Source organism: Synchiropus splendidus, chromosome 3 (assembly GCF_027744825.2).
Source record: "Synchiropus splendidus isolate RoL2022-P1 chromosome 3, RoL_Sspl_1.0, whole genome shotgun sequence".
NCBI classification, from domain to species: domain Eukaryota; kingdom Metazoa; phylum Chordata; class Actinopteri; order Syngnathiformes; family Callionymidae; genus Synchiropus; species Synchiropus splendidus.
Genome location: NC_071336.1, coordinates 32,314,289 through 32,328,728, shown reverse-complemented (window position 1 = coordinate 32,328,728; position 14,440 = coordinate 32,314,289). Strand labels below are relative to the sequence as shown.

Here is a 14,440-nt window from a genome sequence, read left to right as displayed (position 1 = left end):
GGAGTCAGGTACTCCACTCGCCTTCACACTTGACTGACGGCGGTTGTGGGAAATGAGATCATTATCGGACGGAACAACATTGTAAATCCTGGACGTCATTGCAGATGAAATCATACAGGTGAACAGATAGAAAACTACTTCAACAAGCCAGCACAAATAGAGACCAACCAGAGTGGGTCACAGTCTGGGGAAGATGGACTGGTCAGAAGAATCGATCGTAGAGTGGGGAAGACCTTTGAAACACACCAACAAGAATGGGTCACAGTCCAGATAGACTACTGAAATGGACCAACCAGAGTGAGTCACGGTCTGCGGAAGACGTTTGAGATGGACTGGTCAGAGGAATCGGTCGTAGAGTGGGCAAGACTTTTGAAACAGACCAACAAGAATGGGTCACAGTCCAGATAGAGTACTGAAATGGACCAACCAGAGTGAGTCACGGTCTGCGGAAGACGTTTGAGATGGACTGGTCAGAGGAATCAGTCGTACAGTGGGGAAGACTTTTGAAACAGACCAACAAGAATGGGTCACAGTCCAGATAGACTACTGAAATAGACCAACCAGAGTGAGTCACGGTCTGCGGAAGACGTTTCAGATGGACTGGTCAGAGGAATCGGTTGTAGAGTGGGGAAGACTTTTGAAACAGACCAACAAGAATGGGTCACAGTCCAGATAGGCTACTGAAATAGACCAACCAGAGTGAGTCACGGTCTGGGGAAGACGTTTGAGATGGACTGGTCAGAGGAATCGGTCGTAGAGTGGGGAAGACTTTTGAAACAGACCAACAAGAATGGGTCACAGTCCAGATAGACTACTGAAATAGACCAACCAGAGTGAGTCACGGTCTGGGGAAGACGTTTGAGATGGACTGGTCAGAGGAATCGGTCGTAGAGTGGGGAAGACTTTTGAAACAGACCAACAAGAATGGGTCACAGTCCAGATAGACTACTGAAATAGACCAACCAGAGTGAGTCACAGTCTGCGGAAGACGTTTGAGATGGACTGGTCAGAGGAATCGGTTGTAGAGTGGGGAAGACTTTTGAAACAGACCAACAAGAATGGGTCACAGTCCAGATAGACTACTGAAATAGACCAACCAGAGTGAGTCACGGTCTGGGGAAGATGTTTGAGATGGACTGGTCAGAGAAATCGGTCGTAGAGTGGGGAAGACTTTTGAAACAGACCAACAAGAATGGGTCACAGTCCTGATAGACTACTGAAATAGACCAACCAGAGTGAGTCACGGTCTGGGGACGACCTTTGAGATGGACTGGTCAGAGGAATCGGTCGTACAGTGGGCAAGACTTTTGAAATAGACCAACAAGAATAGTTGGTTTGAAATAGACTGGAATAGGTGACCGACCAGGAAAGACGAGCGAAATAAACCATCCGCCATAATGCGAGTGGTGTTAGCATCATAATAATCCTAATCTGGTTAATGAGGTGAGCCACACGATTTGAATTAAATATGAAGAAGGCAGAGGAGACCTGGGAACACTATCGGTGCGCCCTTGGAGAGGCTATTAAGTCGAGGCTAATGCAAGGAAATATAGTTTTTAATAAGTGCCACCGATAAATCAAAGGAAAGATGACAGTGGTGCGTATAATCTGGCTGCTCCTCTGGTGCCAACTGCAGGTCAGACCGATTCTATCCCAGTTTTATTGGTGGCAGAGGAGCTGAGCTGCAGCAGCACGCAAGATTCCGGACACAGGGCTCCTTACGCATGCAGGAGAGGTTGTGTGTGCATGTTCTCATGACATGTACACGGGGACCAGAGGTGTTCACCTGCGTGTGAGAAAGGCTTTTTCTCTCGTTGGGCTTCAGTTGTGAGAATCTCAATTAATACACATTTGCTGATACAAAATGTTGATCTGGCATCCTCGGAGTCGCAGCTCTACCTGATGACACTGGAAGCAAACAGGCTTTTGAGCTTTAACTAGCCACCGTGGGATCAAATCGGAGCTTCTGTGAGTAACACAAATGGATACCGGATGCCACTAACAAGCGGCAGTGTTTGCTGGAATCCCTGGTGACAGCCAGTCAGCATCCACTCGCCACCCATGGCAAGTCTTCCAATTTATTACAGGTGTCACACAGCCATTTTCGACGGGGAAAAAGAGCAACAACAAGCTGGAGGGGAGCGTTAAATGAATTGGCTGTGCAATCGCAGGCAGCTGCTCAAACCCCAAACACAAACCGACGCTTTCCGATCTCATTCCAGCCTGAAATCTGATTTATTGGCCATGGCTATTAAATCATAACTAAAATCTGACTGCCGATAATTCAAGCTATTTATGCTGTCCGGGAAGAAAAAAATCATAACTCACTCTGACACGGTTCATTAGTAAATTATGTGATGGAGTGGAGCTCTCAATTAGAGGGACTCCCGCAAGGAGAAGCAGCGGCGGTGTCAGCCGAAACATCTCATTTATAAGCGGTGCGCTGCGGCTTTTTGACGTGCACACTGGAGGGAGCGGGTGATTCCTCCACAATGAAAGACAAATCCCGCGTGAGCAGAACGACGAGCCCCTATACGGGATGTAAATGAGGAAATGAAGTGGAGGACATGGATGTCGAAGCGACAACCGCCGAGAGAATCAAAGGCTGCCATGTCGAAACGGAAGCTGGTGCTGGAGTGTGGAGAACGTGCCAACACTGAGGTCATGATTTCAGCTTTATTAAAATGCTTAAGGCGCTGATGGTTACGAAACTAGCGGGAAAACATTTGCGGCTCTCAGAGCCTTTCGCCCACACGTCAGTCAGACTGGATTTCAACAAGTTATTAAACCTTTTTCTCTGTTTATTCACCAATGTGTTGCTGTTCATTAGTGATGGGTAGATGAGTCATGAAACAGTGTTGCAGGGTTGGTGAAACAGTGTCCTCATTTTCAGAGGCCACTAGATGGCTCTTTTGGTTTAGAAATGGTGTGAGGTTTCACTGTATTAGTTGCTCAAGTCCATACATTTTACAGCAGACAGCGCCACCCGGTGGCCTCTGAAAATCAGGACACTGTTTCATGAAACCTCATCTAGTCATCACAGGTGTCAATACCTGCGACGCCAGGGTCCCATTTGGCTGAAGTGGGGAATGATGGGAACAGTATCTGTGAGCTCATGTGACAAGCGGGACACAGAAAAGAGACAGCGCTGGTTTTACTCTGGCTAAACCTGGTCAGTAACTTGAGCGATTCTCATTCAGGCATCTCAGAAGAACTTTTCTTTTAAATTAAACCAAAGCTGTTTTAATTTATTTATATCAAAGGTGCATTTACGCCAGATGCAATTTAAGCAACGAAAGTGACTGTTTTACTTGTAACGTCTAGTAGAAGTGTTAGTAGGACGTTCCTCAAACTGTCGTGCCACAAGATGAGAGTGGGGGATGTGACAAGGTCAGGGCGACAGGGCCGCATGCTTCATCATGTTTCAGGCAACATTTGTTGCATCAAAAAACACTGATGTTAAACCCTGGCAATAAGCCGCCGTGTATAAACCAATCACAGCCCAGATGGCGACGATGGAAGTGACCTACAAACTGATGCATTTATGCTCACATCCATGCATTACGTCTGAAAACCAGTCAAGTCCATTTCAAACAATGTTCCCGTCATCATTCTTTACGTTGGTATTGCTGTTGATCAATATAACCACCAGGGGGAGCAGCCCAGAGTCAAAAGTTTACGTCAACTACAAACTCCAAAACCAGCATGGCGACTGTGGAGGAAGCATTGATCATGTAGCTCTGTCACAAAAGAGGAAACAGAGGCAGCGTTGTAGGAGGAGGTGGTTGGTGAGGACGTGAAATATATTGCCACTGGAAACGTGCAGAAATACGGAGGAAATGAAGGCACAGAAGGCTCTGTCCGAATCCGGATTCATTTGGGTAGCGCGTCACGTAAAACTACGAAAGAGTTCAGAGCTCCACTGAAAGACCTACGCATCAACACGCAACGCAGAAGGCTGACTTTGTTGTCAACATCAGATGCAAAAGCCACCTGAAGATTGTCACTATTTGACGACTCGGGAGTGAGAATGGGTTGACATTTGCAGTGACGGTAAAGAGTCCAAGAGTTATCGAGCTTGAGATCAGTTTTGTGCGTGACAATTGCGACTTCTGTGTACGAAAAACTATCATCGCAGTAAAGAGTATCGTGAGAAGGCGACATTGCAATCACAACTTCCTTCTGACATTGTCAGAAGATATGAGGGATGAAAAGCTTTTACTCAACATCTTGATAAGTTTAATAATCACGTCTCCTCTGTCAGAGGTGGTGACTGCTGGGGTGAGAGTTGTTGGCCCTGCTGCCACCTGCCACATCAGGTTTATCAGTCCATCAAAAGCTCCTGCAAGTGAAGTCCAGACTAAAGAAGACGGGATGTGAAAAGAAAGTTACCTGATGAGATAGAATATGGCAGAGAGGACCAGCTCGTTGTGGACGGCGATGGCCATGTATCGAGGCTCGTGGAAGGCTGAGGGCACCGTCCGGACGGCGTAGCACAGGTAGACCGCCCACAGCAGGAAGAGGAACTCCGCTGGGGACACAAGGAAAAGGACCGTCATGGCAGCTCCACAAATACCAACGCTTCCTCCATTGAACTCATTATTCTGGTGGCATCCTGAGGCTGTCAGGTGCAGGACGTCACAGTTTTCAGGAGCGCTATTACCCACTCACTGGCCCGACCGGGGAGTGATGTGAGGACACGGGGAGTCCCCAATATGTGAAATACACAATCAGTCTCAGGGGTGGAAAATCGCCCAGATATTCATAAAAGTTTTTTTTTTTTTTACCAAAATGAACATAACTTTAACCCATTTTTTTGCAGTGATTTAATAAAGTTTAACGTTTATTTTTAATGAGAATATAAAGTTAATTACAAGTGAATGAAAAAAAATAACATAAAAACCAATCATACTCATTTTTACAGTTAATTGTTTCTATGTTCAAATCATAACACCCAATTATTCATGACCACTCACTACAACGTTTGAGTGAGAAGTATTTGTTTGTTTTTCCACATCAGACCCTCAATTCATTATCCTTTACAGCAAATGTAAATTGAGTCCTGAATACATTATTCCACTTGTAAAAAACAAAGAAAAAACAAGATGCAGCAGGTCAAAAGCGAACAGTCACTGTTTGAGAGGAGGGCGAGAGCAGAGGCGTTTTGGACTCCGCATCAAACAGCTGCACATGTGAGGGCCTGTCATTCCGGCGCTGCGTGCAGGTGGCGTCAGAGCTGACCTCTGCAGGCTTATCAGCAACCTCCTCATAAGCCTGATGAAAGTGCAGCGCTGGTCGCGGCACGGCGGGTTCTGCCCGGGTCCATCTGTTTCCCCCGACAAAGATCACAGTTTTCTCTCAAGTCGCCTGACTAAGCAAACGGCGTATGCAGATCTCCTCCAGCAGCCTCTCCTTCGTATTTGTTTGCCCTTTCCCAGCGCAGGACCACATCCAAGAGCTGAGCCGCCGTGGAGAAGATTAGCGCTGCAGCCTCGCCAGGACTCCTCCTTGATCACAAGTGAACTCTCGAATGGAAGCTACAAATGTGCTGAGCATCAGGACCACCAGCGGCTGAGGGACTCACCGACGGCCATCATGTAGTCCCAGCGATCCAGCAGGCACATGCTGAACTGCAGCCCGTCCGGCGTGTAGCCAACGTCGATGAGCGCCAACTTCCTGTCCGGACTCTGGCAGACGGCAGATGTCCAGGCCACCAGGAACCAGCAGACGATCAGCAGGATGATGCCCAGCAGACGCAGCACGCGCCAGCTGGTCATGTAAGGGATCCTCTGCGCGGTGCGGGACAGGAACACCTTCAGAACCCTGGTTCACAAAGAAGGATTCAAGATTTCAGCTCCAGTTCTGTCACCGCTTCGACAGTATGGGGGAAGACGAGCGGCGGTTCCATGACTGAAAGCACTGGTGTCAAACACAAGGCTCGGGGGCCAAATCCGGCCCGCACATTAACTTTGCCAGGCCCACAAGAGATTTAAAAACATTTAGTTGAGTTTGACACTCAACTAAGAAGAAGAGAAAAGTGTCAGGTGTGATGTGTGATGAAAGGGAAAGTGTCCAAAAGGCTGGTGTGGCCAGCAATGTTGTATGGTTTGGAAACAGAGGCACTGAGGAAAAGGCAGGAGGCAGAGCTGGAGGTAGCAGAGATGAAGATGCTGAGCTTCTCTCTGGGAGTGAGCAGGGTGATGATAGGATCAGAGGGACATGTGCTCAGGTGTTTAGGAGACCAAGTCAGAGAGGCTAGATGGAGATGGTTTGGGCATGTGCAGAGGAGAGAGAGCCAGTACATTGGTAGATGAAGATGTTGAGGTTGGAACTGCCAGGCAGAAGGTGGAGAGGAAGGCCACAGAGGGGATTGATGGAGGTGGTGAAGGAGGACATGAGGTTTGTAGGTTTGAGAGAAGAGGAAGCAGAGGACACGGTGAGATGGAGGAGGATGATCCGCTAAAGGGAGAAGCAGGAAGAGAAAGAAGAAGTTGTGTTCGACACTCCGAACCATCCAGCTCTAGAGACCTGATGTCAGGTCCTCCTCCTGGTCACCTGGGAGACAGGTGGCACCCTGACCAGTGACTCAATCCTTCCTCTCAAAACCAAGTCTCTCCTGAATGACTCATTTCTGCCTCTCGTGCCTCGTACTTCCAGTCACCAGCAGAAGCTACGTGATCTACTCTCCATCTCAGCTGTGCTAAAAGTCCAGCCATCCTCACACACACACACACAGGCGCACAGCAGCCTGGCTGGCTATTATTAGTCTCTGCCCTTCACACACATTGATGAAGTGTCCGCTGCTCTCCACACTAATGAGCCCCCCATCAAAAATTGATCTATGCACGACGTTAACTTCCATGGCTACGGGTTCCGCGCATCAGCCATATTCTCTTCATCTGCGTCTTCCTCATAATCCCTCGACAGATCGGGCTGACAAAACACTCTCACTCCACCACCTTTTATTAAGGCCTTCCCCTCCCCTCGCACACATTGGTCTCTCCGCTCCTCTGCCGACCATCACTCAGCCGGGACCCTCCGAGGCCGGCACTGCCGGTGTTTTCTGAATTACTTTAACTTCCGTCTCCTTAACAAGGCGGCGAAACCGCCCCAAAACACCGGCAGCCATGATGAAACACGCTGCCTCCACACCGGAGCAGGAAGAGAGGCGTCTGGAATTCAAGACTTCCACCACGTGGCTGTCATTTGGATTCGCCTGAAGCAGGGGGCGTGTGCCACGGTGAGCGTGTTACCTGTACAACTTCAGAGTCAGTGTCCCGTAGACCGTGGCGAAGCCCAGCAGTCGAACCCACCGCAGCAGGATGCAGCGAAACACGCTCGGCTGGAAGTACAGAATCCCCACCTGCAAGACATCACCAAGCAACGCATAAGCTCAACATGGAGATGTGGATATTAACCCATGAGTCACTCATCTGATGACTCAGCTTCAGTGAACTTGAGTCCTGGACAGCTGTGAGGAGCACTAGATGTGAATTAACGATCCTTCAAGCTTCAAGGATCTAACCCAGACAGGAAGTCAACTCATGGAGTGACTCCCCAAATGTTCCGCTTGGGAAGAATAAGCTGCGAGCATTCTGTTCAATAAGTATTTATATTTGGAGTAAGGGTGTGAAGACACGTTTTTTCCAGAGAAGGTGTATAAAATGCACATTACTGCCCATCTTCAGATCACATTAGATGCTTAGATATATTTATATTGCTTAGATATTCCTTGTATAATAAATAATGCTGCTATATAATCTCAAGCTTCTCTCCCTGCTAATATTTACAAATGCTAATGCTAACTGAAGGGCTCCACGTTGGCTCTAGTTTGTCTGATGTAGAGGCCCAAACCCTGAAATGAGAAGCCCACAATTGGAACTAAACTCAAACTTATCCCGAAGAACTCGGAGAAGAAACAGGAAGTAATGTCTGTTTCAACGTAGCTGGTTGCTTGCACGGAACAGCGGCATGTACTGTGAGTAATGGTGCATTGTGGTTGTCCTTGAAAATTCCCAACACGCCCCCTAGTGATGTCACCTGACGTCGGATTTCCCGGTCTGGTGACATCACCGACCTAAGCCTAACCATGGGTGAATTCTCACCCCAAGTTCGTAATCCAAGATGGCTCCTCGGAGTGTCACCAGTGAGTAGAAGTCCTGTAACATTGAGTATATTCAACTGCTAACTTTTTTTTTCACTAACTCAGTTGAATGCTTTGTATTGTTTGACGCATCTATATATAAATGTTTCTCTCGTCGATACTCTACATGGGAACTACAATGCGGATCATGCTAACACTGGATGTCTCTAACCTGGTCGACTTCCGACTGCGTTAACTGGGACGTGCCGGACTTGGCAGTGACATCGCTAATTCCAACTTCCGCTAAACGCTATCAAAACTTTGGACTTGTGTTGACTTTATTCTACTATTATGATCTAATAATAACACATACTTGTTGATGTATTTTGCTCAGGTTTGACCCCGTAATTTCATAATCAGTATGGAGGGGAACAACCACAGTGAGACCTAAATTTGGGAGCAACATGGAGGCGTCTCGGCTGGTGAGCTACTCACTGACCGGCAGCCAAACACAGAAAAGCAGCAAAACCAACAGGCAAACATGAACTGGAGCTTCGTCATTATCTGTCGGCTGCAGATGCGCAGAGATCTCCCCTGTGGGATTGTTAACGTTAATCGGATTAGCCCAGCCATTAATACGTTCCCACAGGCGCCTGTGACGAAAACCCGCGGCCACAGTCTTTTTTGTTTTTTTTCTGTGCGTGCTAGCTTTGCTCACGGCGGACGGAGGAGCCTCAGGAGGACCGGTGGCAGCGGAGGTGACGACTGAACGCACGTGAAACGTTGACTCAGCTTGTGATGCTACCAAGGACAGTTCCATGTTGGCTCCCCTCTGGCAGCCGAATGAGAGAGTTCCAGTGCCGGGCAACCTGCTGACGCAACTTGGGGTCCGGTGGGAGAGACCAGGGAACAGGAAGACGCTAAACGCTCACGCGGGGGACGAAAGCTCAGCACACCGCTTAGATTGACGACAAAATATCTGCAGGACGCTTGTCACCTGGGGCTCCAGGATGCTGTTGCTGTAAACACAGGAGGATATTATCAGCACTATTGCCCCCAGGAGGCGCTGGTGACTCCAAAGAGTTAATAAAAAAGGTGGCTAGCTTTTGATAGGGAGCGTGTGCACACCTGCAGAAGGTTTCTTATTTAGGGAGCTGCTGTGTCGGCCTGCCATAACATTATGACCACCAGCTTACAAGCTTTTCTGCTCAAATATTGTTATGGGATTCAAGCCAACTGCCGCCGTCCTTAAAAGTTCCCCCCGACAAGTCTGGAGCCGTCATTTCCATTAGCAGTGCTTCCGGGAAGAGTCCGGCCCTGAGCCTCCTCTGGCGGCTCCTGACGTCACCGTGCCAACAGAGTGATATCAGTTTCTGCTCGGCCTTCTCTTTTGCCACCGTGCATGAATAATCAATGCTAAGTGCCGGGAACTGTGGATTCAGCACGGTGGGAAAGGGATCAGGTGTTTTCCGTGGATGTGTGAGGTGCATTTTGGTCTAATGGACATCGATACTGAGCAGACAGTCATCCACACACTTACTACTCTTCACAGTTCTCCTTGTTTGTCTGGTCTCAGTTACAGTGTGAATGTAAAAGCTTCTGGAAATGCTGAGTGGACACGTTCCCTCCCCGACTACGCTTGGCTCCGCGACACTGCCTTCCATTTACAAGGGATTCTTTTCTCTTTGAAACTAAAGAGCTGCGCACAAAAGGCGCTGCCACCCGGAGAATCAAGACCAAGTCCCTGTTTTACCTCCACCCACGACCTTGGTCTGTCTGTCTGTCAGGATGTGTGTCAAGCCGCATGTCCCAGGCCACGTTTGTCCCATCAAACTCTGATGAAGAAACTCTGAACTCCAGTGACAAATCGCGGCACACAAGCTATTCACGTTGCATATTTCACGCAGAGAGAATGCTTCAACAGGAAATGGAAGAGAATCTGGTCATAGCTGTTGCTTGCATCGACAACTCACTGAGCAATGGATTCCATGCTGTATCAGATACACCAGTGTCTCTTAACACAGTGATTTATTATGCTAATGTGCTAATGCGCGTGCAGAAGCTTCATATGCTAACGTGCTAATGTGAGCGCAGAAGCTTCATATACGAATGTGCTAATGTGAGCGCAGAAGCTTCATATGCTAATGTGAGCGCAGAAGCTTCATATGCTAATGTGCTAATGTGAGCGCAGAAGCTTCATATGCTAATGTGCTAATGTGAGCACAGAAGCTTCATATACGAATGTGCTAATGTGAGCGCAGAAGCTTCATATGCTAATGTGAGCGCAGAAGCTTCATATGCGAATGTACTAATGTGAGCGCAGAAGCTTCATATGCTAATGTGCTAATGTGAGCGCAGATGCTTCATATGCTAATGTGCTAATGTGAGCGCAGAAGCTTCATATGCTAATGTGAGCGCAGAAGCTTCATATGCAAATGTCCTAATGTGAGCGCAGAAGCTTCATATGCTAATGTGCTAATGTGAGCGCAGAAGCTTCATATACGAATGTGCTAATGTGAGCGCAGAAGCTTCATATGCGAATGTACTAATGTGAGCGCAGAAGCTTCATATGCTAATGTGAGCGCAGAAGCTTCATATGCGAATGTACTAATGTGAGCGCAGAAGCTTCATATGCTAATGTGAGCGCAGAAGCTTCATATGCTAATGTGAGCGCAGAAGCTTCATATGCTAATGTGCTAATGTGAGCGCAGAAGCTTCATATGCTAATGTGAGCGCAGAAGCTTCATATGCGATTGTGCTAATGTGAGCGCAGAAGCTTCATATGCTAATGTGAGCGCAGAAGCTTCATATGCTAATGTGAGCGCAGAAGCTTCATATGCTAATGTACTAATGTGAGCGCAGAAGCTTCATCTGCTAATGTGAGCGGAGAAGCTTCATATGCGATTGTGCTAATGTGAGCGCAGAAGCTTCATATGCTAATGTGCTAATGTGAGCGCAGAAGCTTCATATGCGAATGTGCTAATGTGAGCGCAGAAGCTTCATATGTGAATATGCTAATGTGAACGCAGAAGCTTCATATGCTAATGTGCTAATGTGAGCGCAGAAGCTTCATATGCTAATGTGCTAATGTGAGCGCAGAAGCTTCATATGCGATTGTGCTAATGTGAGCGCAGAAGCTTCATATGCGAATGCGCTATGCCATGTTCTTATTTGCTGCTCGAGCATTAGAGCACCACTACAGTCCTGCCACATGTACTACATCATTTTCTATCGTCGAGCAGCTCAGTCTAGACGGCAGAAACGGATTCCTCCGTGTACACCCGCCTCCTACAGACTGACCTAGTTTATTTCTCTGAACACGACTAATGAGGAAAGGAAAAGTGGTTTAGAGCAACCACTCGAGTGTGTGCAGGCCAAGTGGCGAACAGAAGAATGAATTGTGGATTACCATGTGAATCCATGAACCTTTCGAAGGAATCTCCGTGCTGGGTGCAGGGTCTCCAATGTTACTTCCACCTGCTGAACCATCACAATAAAATAAGGGGAAAGGGAATGGCGTCACCATCACAATGTAAAGGAGCATCTTTGCCGTACGGGTGTGAGAAAAACACGCTAACATGTTGTGATACTTTGATCTCAGATATATTACTTTGTTTTCCTTCTTTCTTTGCCATAAATCCATCTGTTTGCTGAGTGGGAAATAACTAGCATGGTCACCAAAGAGCTACTGCACTCTGGCAGTCAGAAAGCACAGAGAGCAAACATGGCCGACCAAATAGCAACAGCTGCATAAGTTAAAGCAGACGGGGAACACAAACAGCGAGTTGGAGGGTTTTAGTGCGATGTTAAAGGGAAAACATCAGTTTTATGTCGCAGTACAAATAATGTTTTGAAGTTAAGTGTGTGTACGTAACACTAAGCTTCACTTAACTTCACTTAATATGTTTTGAAATAGTTTTCGTAAATAGTTTGTGTGTTATCCTATTAGTTAACCAAGAATATCGCGATTCATCTCAGCAATGTGACTTCGTCGTAGGACCGCATTGTCACCCAAGTATCATGATGCGTATCGTATCGCAAAGTTCTTGCCGATACCCACCATGAACTGGTCTAGAGGTCTGCGCTCTCTGAGTGCTACTCTGGTTAGTCAGTGTGTTTTCTCCTGAAATGAGTCTGGGGCCATCGGGGCAGGGGGCGCACCAGCCCAGACACCATGGTTGCAGTCGGACGAGGCGGAGCTACATTACAGGCCAGAAAACAGTGCCGGAAAGTGAAGCAGGTGAAAAGAAAAACCAGCCAAAAGAACATTATCAGGTAAAGTGAGCTACTCCAGGTGTCTCTGATCTCCTCTAGAGAGTCCTAGCTCAGAGAGTCAGAGTCGAGCTGGGCTTCCTAACAGTAAGTTGGGGTGTTCTTCCGAAGCAAGTGACCAGGGAGGGATCTTCTCATGGGACTTCTAATTGAAATGAGCCTGTTGAAGACTGAGGGAGGGCCATGTTTGAGTCAGAGGTGGAGCTGAGCAGTTCAAGTGACAGATATTTCGGAGCCGTTTCGCCGGGCCTGGGCGAGTGCTTCGCCCGGGTGAGCAGCTTCACACGCTAACACCTTCAATCAGCTCTGTTTAATTTGCAGTTTTGTCTCAGCGCTAATCATCTCTCAGTTCAGCAGCCACCAGCTGGCGACACGCTCACATTCAGCGGGCCGTTCCTCCGGCAGCCAGCTGTGGTGGCGCTGGTGCCGCTCACCTCTGCTCTTAAACGTTCTGTGGGTGCGTGGTGAAAGGAGCCTGATTGGCCTCTGATTCGGCTTCCACGACGGCAGCGAACAAAGACGGGGGGCCGGGCCCCCGCGACAGCAGCCAGCTGGCAGACTGTGAAATTAACAGGAATTCAAGCTATTTTCACGCTGAACCACTTTGTTCATTTTCGGCCTTCAAGGCGATGATGTAGCCACCCAACAGTGATGGACGCTTCACAGCAACCAAACGACAAATAAACAAGCTTTGTGAACACCTTCATGTCCGCTGTATTCAAGAAGACTTGCTATTACCACCGATTCTGACTCAACTGGACGGAGTGTGCGCAACCTCTGGCTCCGGGGCCACATGCGGCTCTTTCCACACCTGTTAAATACATAGATAGATGGGGGTCCTTTGAGGGTGAAGGGTGGGGGTGGATAGCACAGGGAGACTAGGCTTTTATCTCGACAGGCGTCATGGCGTCCCAGGGAAACTGAAAAACATGAGCAATTGGACGCTTGTTTTTCATCAGATCACCCAAAATTTCAGAACATCAGTGTCGGTATAGTGCCCCAATTGTACTGCCGTCATACTGAAATCTCCCAAAAGAGATCGAAATTCGCAGATTCTCATACCTTCATTTTGTTTTCGGGCGAAATCTTGCAGCCTGGACGTGCACCACTATATGATCCGATGCCGCCCACCCCTGGTCGGGACATCCCGTCCCAAAGACCTAGCTAAAAGCCTGACCAAGTTACACCGTTGCCACTACAAACAGGACGGAGTCTAATAGCTAACCAGGAATCTAATACCAGGCTGGCGTCCACAGGTCACACCCAGGACCAGAAAACGAGATAAAGGTTAGCATTTTTTTTAAAGCAAATACTTCAAATGCTTCCCTTTATGGACTAGTTTGACTTTTACTTTATGTTAAATTGTTTTTTACTCCATAAAGAGGAGAGAAAAGCATTTCTAATGAGAAAAAGTAGTCCTCACAAGACTCTTAGACTCTATTACTTGTGTGTCTGTCCATCTTTTCAATGATGCAAATTCCTATTGAGTAAGTGGATAAAAAAGAGGAGACTTATGTGAACCGACAGAAGAAAATATGACCTCAGACAGCTGCAAGTGAGCTGTTTGGCCATGAATCCAGCTAATGTACTTAGGAAATGAGTTGTCATATATCATCAGTCCAATCTGTCCGGATATCAATTCCCCAACATCGGGCAAAAAAATCTAGCTCCATTTGATAAACGCTCTCCTTAAAGAGAAGATCTCCATGATCTACCAGCTGTTGCTGGACCATTTGTCCCGGAATATTAAACACTTTTTTTAGTGCTGTTTGACAAAGAAATCAGACTGTGAAGGGCCGTCAAACCGGGGGTCGCAAGATTCTCAGTGTAAATCATAAATATTGGACGATCTTATACTTAGAAGCTACAGTATCGCTAAAACAATATGATATAAAGCCACTTTACTTTTCAGGGTCAATAACTCAGTTAAAATGAGCAGCACCTATTTGATGAATCTAATTAAATAAGGGAAATAAATACAAAAACAAATTGTATTGAGAATTTGAAATGAGTGAATGATGAAAAACAAATATTGTGAGAAGTTATGCTCATGACAGCCACATAAATAGAGGGAAAGGGCCCCAT

At 47.3% G+C, this 14,440-nt stretch overlaps 1 protein-coding gene across 2 annotated transcripts in view; it reads right to left on the bottom strand.

The window, feature by feature from the left end:
• Positions 1-14,440, bottom strand: part of gpr158a (G protein-coupled receptor 158a) — a 76,208-nt gene that overhangs the window by 10,476 nt on the left and 51,292 nt on the right. For both annotated transcript variants that reach the window (XM_053858837.1, XM_053858838.1), the window contains exons 6-8: positions 7,254-7,363; positions 5,585-5,823; positions 4,393-4,531 (exon numbers count right to left, since the gene is read on the bottom strand). In XM_053858837.1, the coding sequence (XP_053714812.1) occupies positions 4,393-4,531; positions 5,585-5,823; positions 7,254-7,363 (488 nt within the window). The remainder of the gene's footprint in view (positions 1-4,392; positions 4,532-5,584; positions 5,824-7,253; positions 7,364-14,440) is intronic.